Genomic DNA, 20689 nt, shown 5'->3' with positions numbered 1-20689 from the left:
GAGGAACACTCCCAAACTCATTCTATGAGGCCACTATCACCCTGATACCAAACCAGACAAAGATGTCACAAAGAAAGAAAACTACAGGCCAATATCACTGATGAACATAGATGAAAAAATCCTCAACAACATACTAGCAAACAGAATCCAACAGCACATTAAAAGGCTCATACACCATGATCAAGTGGGGTTTATTCCAGGAATGCAAGGATTCTTCAATATACGCAAATCAATCAACGTGATATAACATATTAACAAACTGAAGGAGAAAAACCACATGATCATCTCAATACATGCAGAGAAAGCTTTCAACAAAATTCAACACCCATTTATGATAAAAAACCCTGCAGAAAGTAGGCATAGAGGGAACTTTCCTGAACATAATAAAGGCCATATATGACAAACCCACAGCCAACATCATCCTCAATGGTGAAAAACTGAAACCATTTCCACTAAGATCAGGAACAAGACAAGGTTGCCCACTCACACCACTATTATTCAACATAGTTTTGGAAGTTTTAGCCACAGCAATCAGAGAAGAAAAAGAAATAAAAGGAATCCAAATAGGAAAAGAAGAAGTAAAGCTGTCACTGTTTGCAGATGACATGATACTATACATAGAGAATCCCAAAGATGCTACCAGAAAACTACTAGAGCTAATCAATGAATTTGGTAAAGTTGCAGGATACAAAGTTAATGCACAGAAATCTCTGGCATTCCTATACACTAATGATGAAAAATCTGGAAGTGAAATTAAGAAAACACTCCCATTTACCACTGCAACAAAAAGAATAAAATATCTAGGAATAAACCTACCTAAGGAGACAAAAGACCTGTATGCAGAAAATTATAAGACACTGATGAAAGAAATTAAAGATGATACAAATAGATGGAGAGGTATACCATGTTCTTGGATTGGAAGAATCAACACTGTGAAAATGACTCTACTACCCAAAGCAATCTACAGATTCAATGCAATCCCTATCAAACTACCACTGGCATTTTTCACAGAACTAGAACAAAAAATCTTAAAATTTGTACGGAGACACAAAAGACCCCGAATAGCCAAAGCAATCTTGAGAACGAAAAATGGAGCTGGAGAAATCAGGCTCCCTGACTTCAGACTATACTACAAAGCTACAGTAATCAAGAAAGTATGGTACTGGCACAAAAACAAAAATAGATCAATGGAACAGGATAGAAAGCCCAGAGATAAACCCACGCACATATGGTCACCTTATTTTTGATACAGGAGGCAAGAATATACAGCGGAGAAAAGACAGCCTCTTCAATAAGTGGTGCTGGGAAAACTGGACAGGTACATGTAAAAGTATGAGATTAGAACACTCCCTAACACCATACACAAAAATAAGCTCAAAATCAATTAAAGACCTAAATGTAAGGCCAGAAACTATCAAACTCTTAGAGGAAAACATAGGCAGAACACTCTATGACATAAATCACAGCAAGATCCTTTTTGACCCACCTCCTAGAGAAATGGAAATAAAAACAAAAATAAATGGGACCTAATGAAACATCAAAGCTTTTGCAGAGCAAAGGAAATCATAAACAAGACCAAAAGACAACCCTCAGAATGGGAGAAAGTATTTGCAAATGAAGCAACTGACAAAGGATTAATCTCCAAAATTTACAAGCAGCTCATGTAGCTCAATAACAAAAAAACAAACAACCCTATCCAAAAATGGGCAGAAGACCTAAATAGACATTTCTCCAAAGAAGATATACAGACTGCAAACAAACACATGAAAGAATGTTCAACATCATTAATCATTAGAGAAATGCAAATCAAAATTACAATGAGATATCATTTCACACCGGTCAGAATGGCCATCATCAAAAAATCTAGAAACAATCAATGCTAGAGAGGGTGTGGAGAAAAGAGAACACTCTTGCATTGCTGGTGGGAATGTGAATTGGTACAGCCACTATGGAGAACAGTATGGAGGTTCCTTAAAAAACTACAAATAGAACTACCATATGACCCAGCAATTCCACTACTGGGCATATACCCAGAGAAAACCATAATTCAAAAAGACACATGCACCCTAATATTCATCGCAGCTCTATTTACAATAGCCAGGACACGGAAGCAACCTAAGTGTCCATCATCGGATGAGTAGATAAAGAAGATGTGGCACATACATACAATGGAATATTACTCAGCCATAAAAGGAAACGAAATTGAGTTATTTGTAGTGAGGTGGATGGACCTAGAGTCTGTCATACAGAGTGAAGTAAGTCAGAAGGAGAAAAACAAATACCGTATGCTAACACATATATATGGAATCTAAGGAAAAAAAAAGGTCATGAAGAACCTAGGGGTAAGATAGGAATAAAGACACAGACCTACTAGAGAATGGACTTGAAGATATGGGGAGGGGGAAGGGTAAGCTGTGACAAAGTGAGAGCGTGGCATGGACATATATACACTACCAAACGTAAAATAGATAGCTAGTGGGAAGCAGCCGCATAGCACAGGGAGATCAGCTCGGTGCTTTGTGACCACCTAGAGGGGTGGGATAGGGAGGGTGGGAGGGAGGGAGATGCAAGAGGGAAGAGATACGGGAACATATGTATATGTATAACTGATTCACTTTGTTATGAAGCAGAAACTAACACACCATTGTAAAGCAATTATACTCCAATAAAGATGTCCAAAAAGAAAAAGAAAATCATCATGACCTTGGGTTTGGTAGATATTTTATATACAATACAAAAAGCACGAACTACAAAAGAAAAAATGTGTACCTAATCAACATTAAAAACTTTTGCTCTTTGAGACACTGTTAAGAAAATGAAAAGTCAAGCCACAGACCAGGAGAAAATTTCTGTAAAACATATACCAATTAAAAGTCTTAAATCCCAGTTTCTAAAAAATGCATAAAATATTTGAAAGACACTTCACCAAAAAAAGACATACAGATGGCAAACGAGCACATGAAAAGATGACCGACGTCTTGTTAGTCATTAAGGCAATGAAAATTACAACCATGATGAGATACCATAGCACACCCACTAGAATGACTAGAATTGAAAAGACTGACCATACCAAGTGCTGACAAAAATGTGGAGCAACTGGAACTCCAATGCACTAGTGGGGATGTGAAGTGGTGACCACTTTGGAAAACAGTTTGGCACTTTCTTAGATTTCAGCAGGAACCTACCATATGATTCACACACTCCACTCCTAGGTATTTCCCCAAGAGAAATGCAAGCACATGTCTATACCAGACTCACAGAAAAATGTTCACGACATCCCTTTTTGTGATAGCTAAAGTCTGGATACCTACCAATTGTCAATGAATAGGTTAATGGATAAACGAATTTTGGTATATGCATACTGATTAAAAAGAAGAACTACTGATGCACACAACACGGATGAAATGCAAAGTTAGGCCAGAAAAGCTGGACAAAAACATACATAACATATGAATCTATTTAAATAAAATTCCAGAAAATGCAAATTAATCTACAGTGACAGAAAGCACATTACTGGTTGCCTGGGGACAGAGAGAGAACGAAAGGGGCACAAGAAAACTTTTACGGGTTAAAAAACAAAATGATACAAAAGACCTTGAGGGATTGGATCAAGATGGTGGAAGAGCAGGACGTGGAGCTCACCTTCTCCCCACAGATACATGAAAAAAAAAACATCTACGGGACTTCCCTGTTGGCACAGTGGTTAAGAATCTGCCTGCCAATGCAGGGGACACAGGTTCGAGCCCTGGGCTGGGAAAACCCCACATGCCTTGGAGCAACTAAGCCCATGCACCACAACTACTGAGTCTGTGTGCCACAACTACTGAACCCCACACACCTAGAGCCCAGGCTCCACAACAAGAGAAGCCACCGCAATGAGAAGCCCGTGCACCGCAACAAAGAGTAGCCCCCACTCGCCGCAACTAGAGAAAGCCTGTGAGCAGCAACGAAGACCAGTGCAGCCAAAAATAAATAAATAAATAAATAAATATATTAAAGAAAAATTGAAGTCAAGGTCTTGAAGAAATATTTGTACACACATGTTCACAGAAGCGTTATTCGTAATAGCCAAAAGGTGGAAGCAACTGAAATGTCGAGCAAGAGATGAGTGGGTAAGCAAAATGTGACAGATATAGTCCATTGAATAGATATTATAGATTTGTGAACAGACATATAGATATATAACTATGATATAGATATATACGTGGAATATTATTCAGCCTTAAAAAGGAAAAGAAATGGTGACACAAAGTACAACACAGATGAACCTTGAGGACACTAAGCTGTGAAATAAGCCAGTTATAAAAAGACAGTACTGTATGATTCCACTTCAGTGAGGTATCTAGAGTAGTCACATCCTTAGGGACAGAAAGCAGATGGTAGTTGCCAGGGACTGGGAAGAGGGGTGATGGGAGGTAACGTTTAATGGGTACAAGTTTTCGGTCCTGAAGATGAAATGAGCTCTGAAAATGAATGCCGGCGATTGCACAACAATATGAATGTACGTAATATCACTGAACTGCACACTTCTGAATCATTAAGATAGTTAAATTTTATTATGTATCTTTTACCACAATAAAAAAGTTTTTAAAAACTTAAGAAAATAAATTTAAATTTAAATGAATTAAAAAATTTAAAAAATGCTTCTACATGTGGAACGACTCTTACAGAACATCTACTGAATGCTGGCAGAAGGCCTCAGGCTTCCAAAAGGGCACGGAAATCTCCATGGAACTGGGTAGAGCAAAGGAAAAAAGAAAAAGAGAGAGAAGGGAATCAGGACGGGACCTGCGCCTCTGGGAGCGAGCTGTGAAGCGGAGCGGCTTCTGCACACTGGGAAGCCCCCTCACTGGCGGGGACAGAGGGTGAGCTCCGAAGCCTCGGAGCGGAGTACACCTACAGCGGCGTAGCGAGCGAAGCGGAAAGAGACCTGCACAAAGGGTTGGTGCCGACCGGCACTCGCGAGCCTGAAACAATTGTCACTACCCACCGGGGCGGCTGGCGGCTGGGTACTGAAGCTCGGGCTACTGAGCTCAGACCCTGGGGCGAGGACTGGGATTGGCTGGGTAAAGACAGCCTGAGGGGGCCGGGGTGTAGTGCGCCACCACTGAGGGAGTCCAGGAAGAAGCCTGGGCTTGCCAGAGAGGCAAGGCACCACTGCTGGGGGGCGTGCGAGGAGAGGGGCGGGCCCACCATAGGAGCTTCTTTCTCCGAATGCTCGCAGGCGGCAGGTCACTGCCTACATGAGCTCCAAAGGCAGGAGCAAGCTGCCATCTTGGACTCCAGAGGTGAGCGCAGGCTGCTGCTGCTGCCACCGCCAACGATCTTGGGAGCAGGTACAGATCACTGCCCCCACCTTCCCAGGAGCCTGCGTGCCTCACCCTGCCGAGGACCTTGCGACCTGGTGCCAACCACCCAGGGGCATGTGACCCGCCATCACCGCTGCGGAGGGACCCATGACCGGAAGCCAACCACTGCTCCCGCCTCCCTGGGAGCCCACGTGAGCTGTGCACCTGCGTACACGCACGGCCCTACCAAAGGGATATGAGCCAGCATATGCTGAGGAAAGAGACAGCAAGCATCCACAACAAAAACTGCCTTCAAGCCAAAAAAAAAAAATTAAACCCACACGAGCTACACAGGGACGCTCCTGCATATAAGTAGCCCTCCAAGATTACAGTAGGTAACTGTTTCTCCTAAAGTCACAGACTAAGAGAAACATAAGCAAAATGAAGAAGCACAGCAATCACTCTCAGTTAAAAGACCAAGAAAATTCCCCTGAAGGAACAATGAAACAGACCTCTTCAGTCTAATAGACACCAAGGGACTTCCCTGGTGGTCCACTGGCTAAGACTCCATGCTCCTAATGTAGGGGGCCTGGGTTCAATCCCTGGTCAGGGAATTAGATCCCACATGCCACAACTAAAGAGTTCGCATGCTGCAACTAAAGATTCCCCATACCACAACTAAAAGATCCCGCATGCCGCAACGAAGACCCAGCACAGCCAAATAAATAAATAAATAAAAATTTAAAAATAGACACTGAGTTCAAGAAGGAGATAATGAAAATACTGAAGGAATTAAGAAAGGTGATTGACAGAAATTCAGATTACCACAGAAATGAACTAGAAACTATAAGAAGGACCCAAGAAAAGTTAGAAAATTCATTTGCCGAGACGAAAGCCGAGCTCAAGGTAATGAAGAGCAGAATGAATAATGCAGAAGAAAGAATAAGTGACCTGGAAGACAGACTAATGGAAATTACCCAATCATAACAGCAGGCAGGAAACCAAATGCAAAAAAATGAAAGCAATATAAGAGACCTATGGGATAATATAAAGTGGGTCAATCTACACATAATAGGAATTCCAGAAGGAGAAGAGAAAAGGGGATTGAAAATGTATTTGAAGAAATTATGGCTGAAAACTTCCCAAACCTAAAGAAGGAAACATATCCAGATACAGGAAGCACAGAGGGTCCCACACAAGTTGAACCCAAACAGACCTACACCAAGATATAATAAAAGTGGCAAAAGTTAAAGAGAGGATTCTAATGGCAGCAAGAGGAAAACATTTCTTTACAAAGGAACCCCCATAAGGCTATCAGCTGATTTCTCTACAAAAACACTGCAGGCCAGAAGGGAGTGGCAAAATATATTCAAAGTCTTGAAAGACAAAAATCTGCAACCTAGAATACTCTACCCAGCAAGATTATCATTTAGAATAGGAGGAGAAATAAAGAATTTCTCAGACAAGCAAAAACTAAAAATACAGCAATACTAAACCTATCCTAAAAGAAATATTGAAAGGTCATCATCTCTAAACAGAAAGGAAGCAAGAAGAAATAGGAGAGAGGAAATCACAAATGGAAGTAAATCACGTAAATCAGCCAGTATACAGATCAAAAAGAAAAGAAAAAAACCTATTTGTGAAAGCAATGATAAACACAACGAATAGCAAAAGGATAAACGTGAAGATGCAAAAAGGGACATCAAAATCATAAAATGTGGGGAAGGGGAGTAAAAAAAATGCAGATTCTTTTATTTTTTTAGAATGTGTTTGAGCCTTTATGACTATCAGTCTAAAGAAAGCAGATCTAGGAAAGAGTTAACATATAATAATTGAGAAACAGGGCAACCACAAATCAAACACATATTATAGATTCACAAAAACCTAGTAGAGGGGAACACAAGCATAAAAGGAAATCATCAAACCTCAAAAAGAAAAAAAGAAAGGGGAACAAAGAAGAAACAAGGTTTGAAATGGCAATAAATACTTATGTGACAGTAATTACCTTAAATGTCAATGGACTAAATGCTCCAATCAAAAGACAGACTGGCAAACTGGATAAAAAAAAACCAAGGGCCTACCATATGCTGCCTACCAGCGACCCACCTGAGGGCTAACACATAGATTGAAAGTGAGGGGATGGAAAAATATATTTCATGCAAACTGAAATGACAAGAAAGCAGGATTTGCAATACTCATATCAGATAAAATAGATTAAAGCAAACATTATAGAGAAAGATAAAGAAGGACACTATATAATAACAGGATCAGTACAAGAAGAGGATTTTACACTCATCAACATATATGCACCTAATATAGGACCACCCATACATACAACAAACACTAACAGACGTAAAGGAAGAATGGATACGAATACAATAGTAAGAGACTTTAATACCCCACGCACATCAATGGACAGATCTTCCAGACAGAATCAATAAGGCAACAGAGGTCCTAAATGATACAACAGAACAGTTAGACTTAATTGATATTTTCAGGACACTACATCAAAAAAAACCCAGAATAGGGCTTCCCTGGTGGTGCAGTCGTTGAGAGTCCGCCTGCCGATGCAGGGGACATGGGTTCGTGCCCTGGTCCGGGAAGATCCCACATGCCACGGAGCGGCTGGGCCGGTGAGCCATGGCCACGAAGCCTGTGCGTCCGGCGCCTGTGCTCCGCAACGGGAGAGGCCACAACAGTGAGACGCCCGTGTACCGCAAAAAAAAAAAAAAAAAAAACCAGAATATACATTCATTTCAAGCGTACACGGAACATTCTCTAGGACTCACCACATCCTAGGGCACAAAACTAAGCTCAACAAGTTTAATAGGAGTACAGAAATTATTTCAAGCATCTTCTCTGACCACAGTGGCATGAAACTAGAAATCAACAACAGGATAAGAAACGAGAAAAAAGACTACATGGAGACAAAATACCATGCTACTAAAACACCAATGGGTCAATAAGGAAATTAAAAAATACCTTGAGACAAATGACAAGGAAAACACAACTATGCAAAGTCTATGGGACGCAGCAAAAGCAGTTCTTAGAGGGAAGTTCGTAGAGATACAGGCCTTCATCAAAAAACAAGAAAAATCTCAAGTAAACAACCTAACCTACCACCTAAAAAGAATTAGAAAAAGAAGAACAAACTAAACCTTACATCAGTAGAAGGAAGGAAAGAATAAAGATCAGGGTGAAAATAAACTAATTAGAGATTAAAAAAACAATAGAAAAAAATCAACAAAAATAAGGGCTGGTTCTTTGAAAGGGTAAACAAAATTGACAAACCTCTGGCCACTCTCACCAAGACAAGACAGAGAACCCAAATAAACAAGAAATGAAAAAGGAGAAATCTCAACTGATATTGCAGAAATACAAAAGACCATAAGAGAATACTATGAACAATTACATGTCAACAAATTTGACAACCTAGAAGAAATGGACAATTTTCTAGAAACATACAGCCCACCAAATTTAATCAAGAAGAAATAGGTAATTTGAACAGAACGACCACTAGAAGAGAAATAGAATCGGTAATAAAAAAAAAACTTCCTAAAAACAAAAGTCCAGGACCCGATGGCTTCACAGGTGAATTCTACCAAACATACAAAGGAGAACTTACACGGATTCTTCTCAAACTCTGTCAAAAGACTGCAGAGGAGGGAACACTCCCAAAGACATTCTGTGAAGCCACAATCACCCGGATACCAAAACCAGACAAAGATACCACCAAAAAAAGAAAATTACAGGTCAATATCTTTGATGAATATAGATGCAAAAATTCTCAACAAGATATTAGCAAACCGAATCCAACAACACATAAAAAACAACATACACCACGACCAAGTTGGATTCATCCCAGGTTCACAAGGATGCTTCAACATATGCAAATCAATCAGTGTGATACAAATTAATAAAAGAAAAGTAAAAAACCACATGATCATCTCAATAGATGCAGAAAAAGCATTTGACAAAATTCAGCGTCCATTCATGATAAAAACTCTTACCAAAGTGGGAATAGAGAGAACATATCTCAACATAATAAAAGCCATTTATGAGAAATCCCGATATAATAACCCAATATAATACAAACAGCCAATATAATACTCAACGGTGAAAAGCTGAAAGACTTCAGACAAGAAAAACAAATAAAAGGCAACCACATTGGAAGGGAAGAGGTAAAACTGTCACTACATGCAGATGACATGATACTATATATAGATAACCCTAAGGACTCTACACAAAAACTACCAGATCTAATAAATGAATTCAGCAAAGTAGCAGGATACAAGATAAACATTCAGAAATCAGTTGCATTCCTTTACACTAACAATGAAATACCAGAAAGGGAATGTAAAAAAAAAACTACCGTTTAAAATTGCACCAATAAAAAAAAAACACCTAGGAATAAACCTGACCAAGGAGATGAAAGACTTACACGCTGAGAACTATAAAACATTAATAAAGGAAATAAAAGAGGATTCAAAGAAATGGAAAGATATCCCACACTCTTGGATTGGAAGAATTAATATTGCTAAAATAGCAATACCACCCAAAGCAATCTACAGATTTAATGTGATCCCTATCAAATTACCCATGACATTTTTCACAGAAGTAGAATAATCCAAAAATTTATATGGACCCATAAAAGACCCAGAATTGCCAGAGCAATCCTGAGGGGGGAAAAAAAAAAAGCAGGAGGCATAACTCTTCCAGACTTCAGACAATACTACAAAGCTACAGGGACTTCCCTGGTGGTCCAGTGGCTTCCCTGGTGGTCCAGTGGCTAGTCCCTGGTCAGGGAACTAGATCCCACATGCTACAACTAAGAGTTTGCATGCGGCAACCAAGTCCTGCATGCTGCAATTAGAGATCCCACAGGCCACAACTAAAGATCCCGTGTGCCACAACAAAAATCCTGCATGCTGTAACTAAGTCCCAGTGCAGCCAAATAAATAAATATTAAAAAAAACCAAAACAAAGCTACAGTAATCAAAACAGTGTGTTATTGGTACAAAAACAGGCATACGCATCAATGGAACAGAATAGAAAGCCCAAAAATAAACCCAGACACCTATGATCAACTAATTTTCGACAAAGGAGGCAAGAATATAAAATGGGAAAAAGACTTTCTCTTCAGCAAGTGGTGCTGGGAAAGTTTGACAGCTGCATGTAAATCAATGAAGTTAGAACACAACCTCACACCATACACAAAAATAAACTCAAAATGGCTTAGACTTAAACATAAGACATGACACCACAGAACTCCTAGAAGAGAACATAGGCAAAACATTCTCTGACATAAATCCTACCAATGTTTTCTTAGGTCAGTCTCCCAAGGCAACAGAAAGAAAACCAAAAATAAACAAACAGGATCTAATCAAACTCACAAGCTTTTGCACAGCAAAGGAAACCATAAAAAAAACAAAAAGACAACCTATGGAATGGGAGAAAATATTTGCAAATGATGGGGCAGACAAGGGCTTAATCTCCAAAATATACAAACAGCTCATACAACTCAATGACAAAAAAACAATCCAAGCGAAAAATGGACAGAAGACCTAAATAGACATTTCTTCAAAGAAGACATACAGCTGGCCAGTAGGCACATGAAAAGATGCTCAGCATCTCTAATCATTAGAGAAATGCAAATCAAACTACAATGAGGTACCACCTCACACTGGTCAGAATGGCCATCATTACAAAGTCTATAAATAACAAATGCTGGAGAGGGTGTGGAGAAAAGGGAACCTTCCTACACTGTTGGTGGGAATGTAAACTGGTACAGCCATTATGGAGAACAGTATGGAGGTTCCTCAGAAAACTAAAAATAGAATTAACGTATGACCCAGCAATCCCACTCCTGGGAATATATCCAGACAAAACTCTAATCCAGAAAGATACATGCACCCGTATGTTCACAGCAGCAGTATTCACAATAGCCAAGACAGGGAAACAACCTGAATGTCCACTGACAGATGAATGGATCAAGATGTGGTACACGTATACAATGGAATACTACTCAGCCATAAAAAAGAATGAAATAATGCCATTTGCAGCAACATGGGTGCAACTAGAGATTATCATACTAAGTGAAGTAAGTCAGAATAAGAAAGACAAATACCGTATGATATCGCTTATACGGGGAATCTAAAATATGGCACAAATGAACTTATTTACAAAACAGAAACAGACTCACAGACATAGAGAACAGACCTGTGGTTGCCCCAGTGCAAGGGTGGAGGGTAGAGATGAACTGGGAGTTTGGGGTTGGTAGATGCAAACTATTACATATACAGTGGATAAAGAACAAGGTCCTACATATAGCACAGGGAACTATATTCAATATCCTGTGATATACCATAATGGAAAAGAATATTAAAAAAGAACCTATATATGCGTATAGCTGAGTCACTTTGCTGTACAGCAGAGACTGGCATAGCACTGTAAATCAGCTATACTTCAATTAAAAAAGGGGAAAAAAAAGACCTTATTTACAAAGCAGAAAGAGACTCTCAGACATAGAGAACAATCTTACGGTTACCAAAGGGGAAAGGTGTGGGGAGGGATAAATTAGGAGCTTGGGATTAACACCTACACACTACTATACACAATACAGGTAACCAACAAGGACCTACCATACAGCCCAGGGAACTACACTATTTTTTAACAACCTATAAGGGAAAAGAATCTGAAAAAGGATATATATATATATATCTGAATCACTGTGCTGTACACCTGAAATTAACACAACTTTGTAAATGAACTATAATTTTAAAAAAGTTTAATAATAAATTTTAATTGTTAAACTTAAAAAAAAAACTTTTAGAGGTAATGGGTATGTTTATTATGTTAATTGTGTTGATGATTCCTTGGCAGTAAACTTTACATGCCAAAATTTATCAAACTGTACACTTTAAATATGTGCAATTTATTGTAAATTAATTATACCTCAATAAAAATTGGAAGAAAAAAAGAAAAGCCTGACAAACCAGATAGCAAGTATAAATAGAAGAACAAGGAACTAAGGAACTAAAAATAGATAGGAGTAGTAAGATAACCACTAGAACAAAAATAGAATAGAAACAAAATGTATTTATACACAACTCAGCAACTTTTAAAACTAGAAACATGATAGCTCTGTAGATTAGCAGTTCTCAAAGGGTGCCCAGGGGACCCACCAGACTTCCAGGGAGTCCACAGAAGAAAACTATTTTAATAAAAGAAAGATGCTCTTTGCCTTTTTAATCCTAGTTCTCTCATGAGCCTACAGTGGAGTCTTCCAGGGCCTATGTGGTTTGCATCACAGATTAAATGTAGAAACAGATTTAAGAATCCAGCGTCTTCCAATAAGCCAAAAAATTTGTGAAACTGTAAAACAATGCCACTCTTCATCAAAAACACTGTTTATTCATTGCAGCACTATTTACAATAGCCAAGACATGGAAGCAACCAAAATGTCCAACAACAGAGGAATGGATAAAGATGTGGTGGACTTCCCTGGTGGTGCAGTGGTTAAGAATCTGCCTGCCAATGCAGGAGACACGGGTTCGATCCCTGGTCTGGGAAGATCCCACATGCCGCGGAGCAACTAAGCCCCTGTGCCACAACTACGGAGGCCGTGTGCCACAACTACTGAAGCCCGTGAGGCTAGAGCCCGTACTCTACAAGAGAAGCCACCGCAATGAGAAGCCTGCACACCACAACGAAGAGTAGGCTCTGCTCGCCGCAGCTAGAGAAAGCCCACGTGCAGCAACGACGACCCAACGAAGCCATAAATAAATAAATTTACTTTTTAAAAAAAGATGCGGTACACATATACAATGGAATATTACACATATACAATGGGATATTGCTCAGTATTATACAATGGAATATTACTAAAATTGAAATAATGCCATTTGCAGCAACATGGATGGACCTACAGATTATCATACAAAGTCTAGTAAGTCAGACAGAGAAAGACAAATATCACTCTTATATGGAATCTAATTTTAAAAAACTGATACAAATGAACTTACAGAACAGAAACAGACCTACAGATATCGAAAACAAACTCATGGTTACCAAAGGGGAAACGTGGGAGGGAGGGATAAATTACGAGGTTGGGATTAACATACACACACTACTATATATAAGATAGATAACCAACAAGGACCTACTGTATAGCACAGGGAGCTCTACACAATAATCTGTTATAGGGTTTCCCTGATGGCCAGTGGTTAAGAATCTGCCTGCCAATGCAGGGAACACAGGTTCAAGCCCTGGTCTGGGAAGATCCCACATGCCGCAGAGCAGCTAAGCCTGCGTGCCACAACTACTGAGCCCGTGAGCCACAACTACTGAAACCTGTGTGCCTAGAGCCCATGCTCCACAACGAGAAGTCACCGCAATGAGTAGCCCCTGCTCGTCGCAACTAGAGAAAGCCCGTGTGCAGCAACGAAGACCCAACGCAGCCAAAAAATAAATAAATAAATTTATAAAAAATAAATAAAACCTTGTTAAAAAAGTAATCTGTGATAACCTATATCATAAAAGTATCTGAAAAAGGATGAATATATTTATAACTGAATCACTTTGCTGTACACCTGAAACTAATACAAAAAAAATTCTGTGATAACCTATATGATAAAAGAATCTGAAAAAGAATGGATATATGTATAACTGAAACACTTTGCTGTATACCTGAAACTAATACATTATAAATCAACTACACTCCAATAAAATTAAAAAAATAGTTTAATAACTGAAAAAAGACATTGTTTATGTTAACGTGATGGGCTTATTATTTTTAAATGAAGTAATAAATGAACACAGCATTTTAAAAATTCCTCAGTTTTAATTTGTAAAAAGGCACCAGTTGATAGATAAAACCCACACAAACAAAACTCCTTGGGGTCCTGAGCGGTGGGGAAGCACTACTGTCAATCTGTCATTGCTCAACCCCCCAAGGGACTCCCGTAGGCAGAGGTCACTACCCTCACTAAGGGCAGTGACCCCTGAGTGAGGGACCCTGCACTCCACACTGGTGCCCTCAACCTATGGTCTGGTCCCTAGATCATGCCTGGTTCCTAACAAGCTAAGTACAGAAATCAAGATTAAACCTTCAGAAACATTTACAGCAATTTTACATTGCCACACAACCAAGCACATGATCGATGTATTTTGTATGTTTTTTTTAATTCCATTTTTCGAATTGTTCATTTTTATTGTGTTTTACAAAAGTGTTAGCCTGCAACAGTTTGAAATGTTTCAATTGGTCCTTCACCATAGATACATTAAGAAGCACTGAAGGGGGGACTTCCCTGGTGCTCCAGTGGCTTAAACTCTGTGCTCCCAATGCAGGGGGCCTGGGTTCAATCCCTGGTCAGGGAACTGGATCCCACATGCAGCCCAAAAAAAAAAAAAAAAACCGGGCACTGAACTAGATATCATATAATTAAAGAGCAGTTGGACTTATTTATTTATTTATTTTTGGCTGCGTTGGGTCTTCATTGCGGCGCACCGGCTTTTCTCTAGTTGCGGTGAGCAGGGGCTACTCTTCGTTGCGGCGTGCGGGCTTCTCATCGCGGTGGTTTCTCTTGTTGCAGAGCACAGGTTCTAGGTGTGCGGGCTTCAGTAGCTGTAAAATGCGGGCTCAGTAGTTGTGGCGCACGGGCTTAGTTGCTCTGCGGCATGTGGGATCTTCCCGGACCAGGGCTCAAACCGTGTCCACTGCAATTGGCAGGCGGATTCTTAACCGCTGCGCTGCCAGGGAAGCCCTGGAACGATCTTTTAAGCAAAATATGTCGATAGTACTATTTCTCCATATTAACGTACACTGCTCCTAATATAAGTATCAAAGCATTGCCATTAAAATGGAAATCGGTAATGATAAAGAAAATCATACATACCCTCTTCAGTGAAGAATTTTTCTACAGGTCCCACAAACTGATTAATTTCATTAAGTTCATCTTGGCTAACTTCCGGAAATGGGAAAACTTCTTTCTAAAAATGATAAACATGTAGTAAAAATTTAATTTTTGGCAACCTCCCATAGTGGCAATATCAACCCAAAGGGAAGGAAAAAGACTTGCTAGTTTCCACATCGGCTGGCAGGGTCTTACTCGCTGAAGGAACCGGAAAGCAAACTTCAGAAGGAGCTTAAGACAAGGAATGGCGTTAGACTCCAGCACCTTGGTTCATCCTCCTCCCTGATCCAAAATTGTTCCTAATTTTGGTCAGCTTGCCCCATGGAGCAGAGAGCCTGGACTAACATTTCAAACCCCAGTCTGGGCCCTGATTTGCAGCTTACTAACTGGGCAGCCTTAGTCACATCCCATCACCTGTCCACACTGCCGTTTTCTCACCTATAATGAGCAGGTAATATTTACTCAAGGTCGTTGTGAGGGCCATGGAAGATAATGCATGAGCAAGCTCATTACCAAAACACAGAAATCCACCTCAGTTATCCTGTGAGCTCAAAGATGCTGCCACCAACAAGAACGTACTGTGGTCACGGGTCTGACATCTTGCCGCGTTCCCACCTGGCTGCTCGCTCCAGCACCCGCCCGTCCCGCCTAATGAGCCCTGCTCCGTGCGCTGAGCAGGGCCACCAGAGGAGGCCCAGCCGAGGAGCCAGATCACCCGGAATGCAGTCCTGGCTCTGCCGATTCTTAGATTGTGATGGGCAAGTCACACCCCTTCTCAGTGTCAGTTTCTCTCCTGCTACAGGTGACGCCTCAGAAGGCAGCTGGGAGGCTCAAAGGAGATGAGGTGTCCTGAACACGAAACAGCTGCAATTATCTGTATTGGGTACTGGCTCTGCTCCTGTCCCCACAGCCTGGAATGCGACTCCGCTTCAAGTCGACCTCAAACTGATAGAGGAGTGGACAATGTTTCCAACTGACCCTGGATTCCCAACCAGGCCATGGCTATATGCTGCCTAAAATCATCCCACTGTGCCCTCTGGTTTTGGGCTCCACCCCCCTGCCCCCCACCGTTAGCTGCCAGCGTGACCCGAGTATCTGGATTTGACTGACACCTGCTGAGAAGTGATGTCCCAGGCCCTAAGCCGCCCCCAGGAGCCCTGCCTCTCCTCACAGCACCTCTCACCAAGCGTCTTGAGAAAGGTCTTCAAAGCAGAGTAGTCCTGTCTCCTCTCGAGCCCTGTAAATAATCAGCCACTCTAGTTACGGGCTCCCAAATCTACTTTCTTCTTTCCGGCCACCTGTACAGGTGATAGGTGGGTGCCATGCCCAAACTTAAAAGAATCCCTGCCTCCAGGCCACCTTCGACCCTGCCCCTAAGGTGGTCTACAAGGAAATTACACTGAGCTGTCACCACCCCGCAGCCGCTTAGAACAAAGCCGGCTCTTTAGCCGAATGCAGAGGCCACGTCCACTGCGCCGGCCTGCACGGGCTCACCTGGGCCTGGTGCAATGGCTGTGTTAGAGGGAGATGATTCTGGTACCAGCGAGCCGCCAGGTGAGAGGAGAGAACAGGCTGGGAACCAGGTGGCCTCAACTGCAACCAATGGACAACTGTCCCCAGGAGAGAGATCTCGTGCACATGTGAGAACAAATCTCTGATGGCAGTGTTCAGAGTCTAAATGGGGTGCCTCATGGGCGATGGGTTCAATTTCATCAGCACTTTTCAAATTTTTGAAAGTACAACCGGTTTTTCAAATAAATCCAGTGCAGAAACCAAATATGCAAAACAGATGCAAGCCGAGCTGCTCTGGCTGAGGCTGTGAACGGGGAGAAAAGTCACGCAGATCCCTCCCACTTGACTCCCCCGCTAGTCCCTGCAGCAGCCCTGGGGGTGCTCTCAGGAACAGCCTGGGTCCAACTGAGGGCAGGGGGACAACTGCCGGCCTGCGTGATCATGAAGGTCTCCTTCTATTCCGAGATTCTAAGCATCTCGGATACCACGTTGCCGCTCAAACCCCAACAATGCTGAGAGAGACGATGTCTGCCTGAACCAGGGAGGTACCGGCGGAAGTGCTTAAAAGCTGTCAGATTCTAAATAGAACCTGAACGTAGAGGAAACGGCATTTGCTGTTGGATTTGATGTGGCTTATGAGAACAGGAGGTGTCAAAGCTGACTCCAGGTATTTGACCTGAACAAGTGGAACAGCAGAGTCACCACCCTCTCCGATAAGGAGAGCAGGAGGAAAGACAGGATTGGGTGGACAGACCAGGAACTCAGCTTTGGGTGGGCTAGACTGGCGATGCCTAGTAACATCCAAGTGTAGCTTTTGAGTAGAAAGGTAGATATGAAGAGTATGGAGTTCAGGGGAGAAATCTCAGCTGGAGAAATAAATGTGCATCTTCAGGATACTGACAGCATGATACTGAATTAGATTATCAGAGGAATGCTTGTAGATGAAAAGAGAAGTCCACAGACTAAGCCTTAGAAAACTTCAACTCCGACTGAGCTGGTTGGAAATGTTGTCTAATGTTTGGACTTGTCAAGGAGCCAAGAAGGAATCAATGTCCTTGAGTAGCTGAGAAAGCTTGGGGTATAGCTGGCCTTTGCTGGGAGTGGACGGTTCCCCACATCAATGCAGAGAACGCAGACCACACGGGCACACATGTGGGGAGGAGGGGGTAAGCGTGGCGGCAGAAGTTCTTACCTGACTGCGTGTATTTTCTCAGTGAAACAGGAAGCAAAGCCGACAGGTGAGAGTGCGGATGGGGGAGGTGGCGCCATAGGTTTGGACAAAGAGGAGCATGAAATGAGACAGGCTGGGACCTGGGACTCTTTGCTGCAGTGCTGCAATCATTGCACCTGGACACACCTCTCCTTGAGCAACAAAACACAAAGAAGCTGTATGGGACTAAAAATAACTGCGTGCGTGCGCAGTTGGGGCAAATTCTGGATCCAACAGATACAAAAAGACCAAAAAAAAAAAAAAAAACAACTGCCACTTTTGAAGAGCCTGGAGCAAAAACAGGGTACCCCACATGCCCCCTGCTCACAACACCACCTAAGGGGTGGACAAAACACCTAAGCCACCCCTCCGGCCTGACCCCTGGACACATTTCTACCCTCACCCCATGTAAGAAACTAGTTTGCCCCTCTCAGGGATTGAGCGAGCAAGGGAACATGCTGTTTGTTCTTCTTCCCCCCTGCTGCAGCAGAGGCCCCGATAAAGCCTTGCCTGAATTTCTTGTCTGGCCTCTAGTAAATTTCTATTTCTTGGGGAAGGCCAAGAACCCTGGTCGGTAACAGAAAAATGTGTGTTTTCTTCCCCAAGCTGCTGGGAGCCACGGGGGTCCCACGACAGAGCACCACACAGCCCCAGGTTCTGGAGGAAACGGCTTCCCTAACTTTTAAGACCTAGCTTCGTACTTCTAGCAGGGCAAACCACTCCAGTCAGAGTGTCTGCATCTGTGCCTGACGACCTTAGAGAATGTCCTAGAAAAAACAGGGAATAACTCCTAAAGTAATACAGAATCAGTCAACATTCCAGCCAAGCTCAAAGCACTTTACACACATTTTTCTTTGGCTTGTGGGCCACCTGTAGGAGGGGGCGAGGGCTGTTTTTACTCCTATTTTCTGTATGAGAGCACTGAGGCACTTCACAGGAGCTATTAGCCCAAGGTCACAAGACTAGCAGGTGTTGACGCCAGCACCGACTACTCATTCTGCTGCTTCATGAACCTGTACCGCATCTTAACAGTTTAAAAAGCGTTTCCACGTATATACGTCTCGTTACAACACATCTGAGACGCAGAACACATCGCAAGCTCCGTTTTAAGGCTGAAAGAACTGGGACTCAAAGTCACAGAGTCAAGGTCAAATCCAAGCCTTCTGACTATAAGAGTCCGCTGAGTGCTTAGTAACACTAGGTCGTGCGACCCGTGGAAGGGACGGGCGGGGAAGGCACCTTTGAGCCGGGCTTCTGGGGAACCTGAAAGGTGGGGTGAGCCGTTGAGACTCGGCCGTGGAAGCCAACAGAGAGAGGAGCGGCATGGTCTGTGCTTAGGAAACAGGAAAGCCCCTCCAGCCCCCCCCAGTTCGCGGCCGGAGTGTTGAGTTGCGGATCACTTAGCGACCACCTCGCCTAGGGTTTCCCAGGGTGTCCCGGCAGGCGTTACCTCGAACACAGGTCAAAACCATAGCTCCTCAGAGCCACAGGGTTAGCACACCAGCCCGCAGGTGCGTTTCTAAGGCAGGTGTGGGGACTCTAACCAGGCTCGACCGGGCCCCTCCCGCAAAGGGCAAAAGGCGAGGAGGAAGGGCAATGGCCAGCCGGGGCTCGGCGTTACCTTCTCGATTTTGCCCAGGAAGAGCTCCTTGGCGAAAGCTTGGCTCGGTGGACTGGTGCGCAGCGGGCGCCGACTCGCGGTGAAAGCCACCCGGGCACGGCCCAAGCGCGCCGCCGCCGCCGAGCGCAAGAAGAGCCCGCAGCCGCTCATACCGTCCCGAGTCGCTCTCGCCGCCGCCGCCGCCGCCGCCGCCGCTTTCCCAGCGCCTCAGTCACTTGCCCCGGGATCGCGCCTCCCGATGACGCCACCCATCTGCGTCGCTCCGCCGGCCGCCAACGCGCTTGCGCGGCCTCGGGCCCTGGCCGGGGCCGCGGCCAATCTTGACGGTTTCGCGAATGGGCGGCTTCGCGATTGGGCGGCGGCGGCGTGCTGTTTTCAAACACCTGCAGTGGTTTTGCCTAAATGCCGTAAATTACCAGCCGGGGCAGCGTCTCTGGGAGCCGGAACCTAAGCGGTGGCCCAGCTGCCTCCACTTGCCTCCCTCTCGCCAGCTGGGGCGACGCGGACATGGTGGAACTACAAAGCGGGGGGTGGGGGAAGTTCACGATATTGGTTATCTCTGGAGGGAGCGCACACACGGGTTACGGTCCTTGCTTTAAGTGGGTGATTAGTGAGGATTCCTTTGGTTTTGCTTCATAGCTTACGTATTTGTCACATATATGGGGGGTGGGGAGAAGAAAAGGAAAGAGATATTCCACCAGAGAGGTCTGGATAAGACCCTGTAGTTACTACGTCCCTGGGAAACGCCAACCTGAAGGGCAAGGGTGGGGGAGAAGCTGGAGCTGGGACCGGTGGCAGGGACGGGATGGGGGGAGGACGCCCCCCTCCCCACACCCAGCGATTCCCTGAAGGCCCTCCTCACCTGTGCCTGCGCCCTGCCTGTCGCATTTACAGGGTAGTAACAATACGCCTTTTTCTCATTGGAAATGCTCTCTGCCACCGTCAATATTCAGAGAGCAGTGGGAAACGCATTCAGCTCAACGTGCTGTGCCAGACCCAATAAAAGGTACACTTGTTTGGGTAAAGACTTGATGATGAAAACGCAGTCCTTCTCGGGAGGGACTCGAACCCAGCCAAAACTCAGATTGGGGCCTCAACCCCCCCTCCCCCCCCGCATCTCAGATGTGGACGCGAACCCACTGTC

General features: G+C 43.4%; 1 protein-coding gene across 5 annotated transcripts in view; it reads right to left on the bottom strand.

Moving 5' to 3' along the window:
* Nucleotides 1–19769, bottom strand: part of ACAD9 (acyl-CoA dehydrogenase family member 9) — a 63988-nt gene extending 44219 nt beyond the window's left edge. For 3 of the 5 annotated variants that reach the window (XR_003796697.1, XM_029242618.1, XM_029242619.1), the window contains exons 1-2: nucleotides 19546–19769; nucleotides 15185–15278 (exon numbers count right to left, since the gene is read on the bottom strand). Coding sequence is in view for 2 of the 5 variants with exons in the window: in XM_029242618.1 (XP_029098451.1) it covers nucleotides 15185–15278; nucleotides 19546–19695 (244 nt within the window). In the remaining 3 variants the exon portion in view is untranslated. Of the gene's footprint in view, nucleotides 1–15184; nucleotides 15279–19545 lie in introns of those variants that run through there. The other 2 variants (XM_029242620.1, XM_029242624.1) reach the window with 1 other exon arrangement.
* Nucleotides 19770–20689: the final 920 nt, after the last annotated feature.

Source organism: Monodon monoceros, unplaced genomic scaffold (assembly GCF_005190385.1).
Source record: "Monodon monoceros isolate NGI ecotype Baffin Bay Population unplaced genomic scaffold, NGI_Narwhal_1 Super_Scaffold_3, whole genome shotgun sequence".
Classification (NCBI taxonomy): domain Eukaryota; kingdom Metazoa; phylum Chordata; class Mammalia; order Artiodactyla; family Monodontidae; genus Monodon; species Monodon monoceros.
The sequence above is the reverse complement of the archived record's forward strand: the minus strand, read 5'-3'. Positions and strand labels throughout refer to the sequence as shown.